Source organism: Tarenaya hassleriana, unplaced genomic scaffold (genome assembly GCF_000463585.1).
Source record: "Tarenaya hassleriana unplaced genomic scaffold, ASM46358v1 Cleome49, whole genome shotgun sequence".
NCBI lineage: Eukaryota > Viridiplantae > Streptophyta > Magnoliopsida > Brassicales > Cleomaceae > Tarenaya > Tarenaya hassleriana.
In genome coordinates, this window is record NW_010967605.1 from 569,955 (window position 1) to 572,902 (window position 2,948).

General features: G+C 32.0%; 1 protein-coding gene across 2 annotated transcripts in view; it reads left to right on the forward strand.

Annotated features, from left to right (window-relative positions):
- The window catches only part of LOC104825802 (homeobox protein knotted-1-like 1), a 3,343-nt gene extending 1,859 nt beyond the window's left edge, over nt 1–1,484 (forward strand). For both annotated transcript variants that reach the window (XM_019204006.1, XM_010558192.2), the window contains exons 5-6: nt 293–549; nt 944–1,484. In XM_019204006.1, the coding sequence (XP_019059551.1) occupies nt 293–549; nt 944–1,147 (461 nt within the window). In that variant the 3' untranslated portion in view covers nt 1,148–1,484. The remainder of the gene's footprint in view (nt 1–292; nt 550–943) is intronic.
- Nucleotides 1,485–2,948: the final 1,464 nt, after the last annotated feature.

Sequence of the window (2,948 nt, forward strand, 5' to 3'; positions counted from 1 at the left end):
CTCTTTCCTTTCGTTTTCGAATATTTGCAAAGGCTAATATCTGTTTGGTGTTTTGTAAATGGGGACAATGAGTTTGGTCACAGGATCAATGTCCAAAAACTGATCGAATATTACAACAATTGTAACCAGCTCGATGTTTGGTTCCAGATTCATTTCCGATAAGTTTTTTTTTTTACATTGTGAAATAATGTAGAATATATGGCTTCTATGATTAGTGTACATGTCAAAAGACATATATCAAGTTTGTTCTCTAACGTTGTATCTGAATGTATTGATTGATATATATATATAGATGGGAAATGCGACGGTGCGGGATCATCAGAGGAGGATCAAGACAACAACAGCGGAGGTGAAACTGAACTTCCGGAGATCGATCCCCGGGCAGAAGATCGGGAACTGAAGAATCACTTGCTGAGGAAATACAGTGGCTACTTGAGCAGCCTGAAGCAAGAACTGTCCAAGAAGAAGAAGAAAGGGAAACTCCCGAAAGAGGCGAGGCAGAAGCTGCTCACTTGGTGGGAGTTGCATTACAAATGGCCTTATCCTTCTGTACGTATATATACGTTCCTTCTTCCTCGTATCTCATCGCTTTTTCCACAAATTCTCGGTTTGAGATTCTGCATTTAGTCAGTCCAAAGGCTCGGATATCTTCGTTACAAAAACGTGTAGTCATTGTGTGAATTGGTACTCCTTTGCTAGCTCTCATACTTAGTGTTACGACGGATTAACGAGCTAATTAATCAACAAAGATGTGGTAAAGTAATCTTTTTGTTTACTACTACAATGTTTTTTAACTTTAATTTTCCGGCATCTATGCAACTTTCATGTGGAAATCAGCAAGAACCGACCATTTCCTCTAAGCCATAATGCCACAAAAAAACATTCACGTTTCGTAAGATTCACAATCGGTTCATTTGGACTGTTTTGATTTGATTACACGCAGGAGTCGGAGAAGGTGGCGTTGGCTGAATCGACCGGTTTAGATCAGAAACAGATCAACAATTGGTTCATAAACCAAAGGAAACGCCATTGGAAACCGTCCGAAGATATGCAGTTCATGGTGATGGAGGGTTTGCATCCTCAGAGCGCAGCTCTTTACATGGACGGTCATTACATGGGCGATGGCCCTTATCGTCTCGGCCCGTAAAAACCGCGGATATTTCTCCTTCTCCCCTCGTTTGATCCGCATCGGTATGTATACTTCTATAGCATTGTGTTAGCTTATATATATATACACATATATATATTTGTTTCCCTAATTGAGTTTCCTCATTGAGGAGTCTTTATTTATGTAGTTTTCATGTCATGTTTTGGACTGTGGGATTATTATGTTGGGAGGATCTCAAAAGACTTTGGTAAGGGAGAGATCTCCCACTTTGGTTTCCATTGAAATGAAACATATATATGCAAGTGTGTATAATCATGTGTCCGCCAAGAAATTGTAATATATATATCTCAAATGATGGGATTCGCTATTTATATTTCTTATGGAATGTTAAATCCCATGAATGTTGTATAGATATAATCCTGACTCCTGAGAATGTTGCTATTTATATTTATTATAGATAATATTTATATTTTTTTATTCGATTATATTTAGTGTTCTATTTAAAAATGAACTCTCTATATATAAATTTGCTCTTATCGTCCAAGGAATTAATTAAGTCGTATATATTCCTAATAATTCCTAATAATATACGTATTTTCGTCATTTGATCAGTTTGATGAGTCGAAATCTACAGGTTTGGGGGCTGAAATTTTAGTCATTAAAAAAACAATACAACTGGAAATAATTATTTCAAAACATAAATGGGTTTTTGGAGCAATTGGGCTGTTTTTATTTTTTTTATTTTTTATGATGATGATGATGTAACGTCTCACACGAGAGCCTCGTCAGATTATCGATTTGCTGCATCAAATCAAATATTATAATAGTTTTCGTCGAAATATTGACGCATTGATAGAATTTGACTATTTAAATAATTGAGATTTAATATGAAAGTTATATAATTTTAATATTTTTTATTTTAAAAATCCAACAAATGTTTTCGGAGAGTTTTCATGAAAATTCAATATTTTATATATGATTTTTCATATTTAAATTACGAGAAATAACCGTTTAATTATTTTTATGTGATCTGTTTTGTCCACCGAAATATTCGCATGTCATACCATAATTCGGAATTAATCCAAAGACTTTGATAACAATTGATCTAATTAAAACGGATATAAAAAACCAAATTCTCTGATCCCATTGAATTCACACCCAACAATAACTAAAAACTCAAACTCAATATTAAATTAGCGGTGGATACGAATTGGATATCTGAAAATTTTCAAATATTTGTATCTGTATTCGATTTGTACAAATATCAAATCTTGTTATTCATATCCGATCTATATTTTTCGGATATCCACAATTTCGGATATCGGTAAAAACTATGAATATTTGTAAATATTTGTATCAAACATAAAAAAATAATAAAAAAGAGAAATCAAATTAAAAAATTCAAACACAAATAAAATATATAATCTATCAAATACAAAACTATATTCAAATGCAAAATACATAACATAAATATCCTAAATCAAGTCAACTACAAACACAATCATATTTCATCGGATACAGACATATTTAATGTTTAAATTCTAAAGATTAAGAATCATAAACCTCCATAAACAGAGAAAACATATGTTGAATCTTAATGAAAAATCTATAAATTGGAAACATTCCAAAATATAATATAAATCAATTGGTTAATAAAAACTTGATGTCTATGATGTCTTATTATATGTTACATACTCTAATTCTCCAAAACTCGTTGATCGCCATATCAATTATCCAAATTTAGCATTGCAGATTCGAACAACTCAGTTATTTCATCTAAAAAAGCATAAAAAATCATCAATAAGATAATAAATAAATATACAAATATTCAACATCTTAT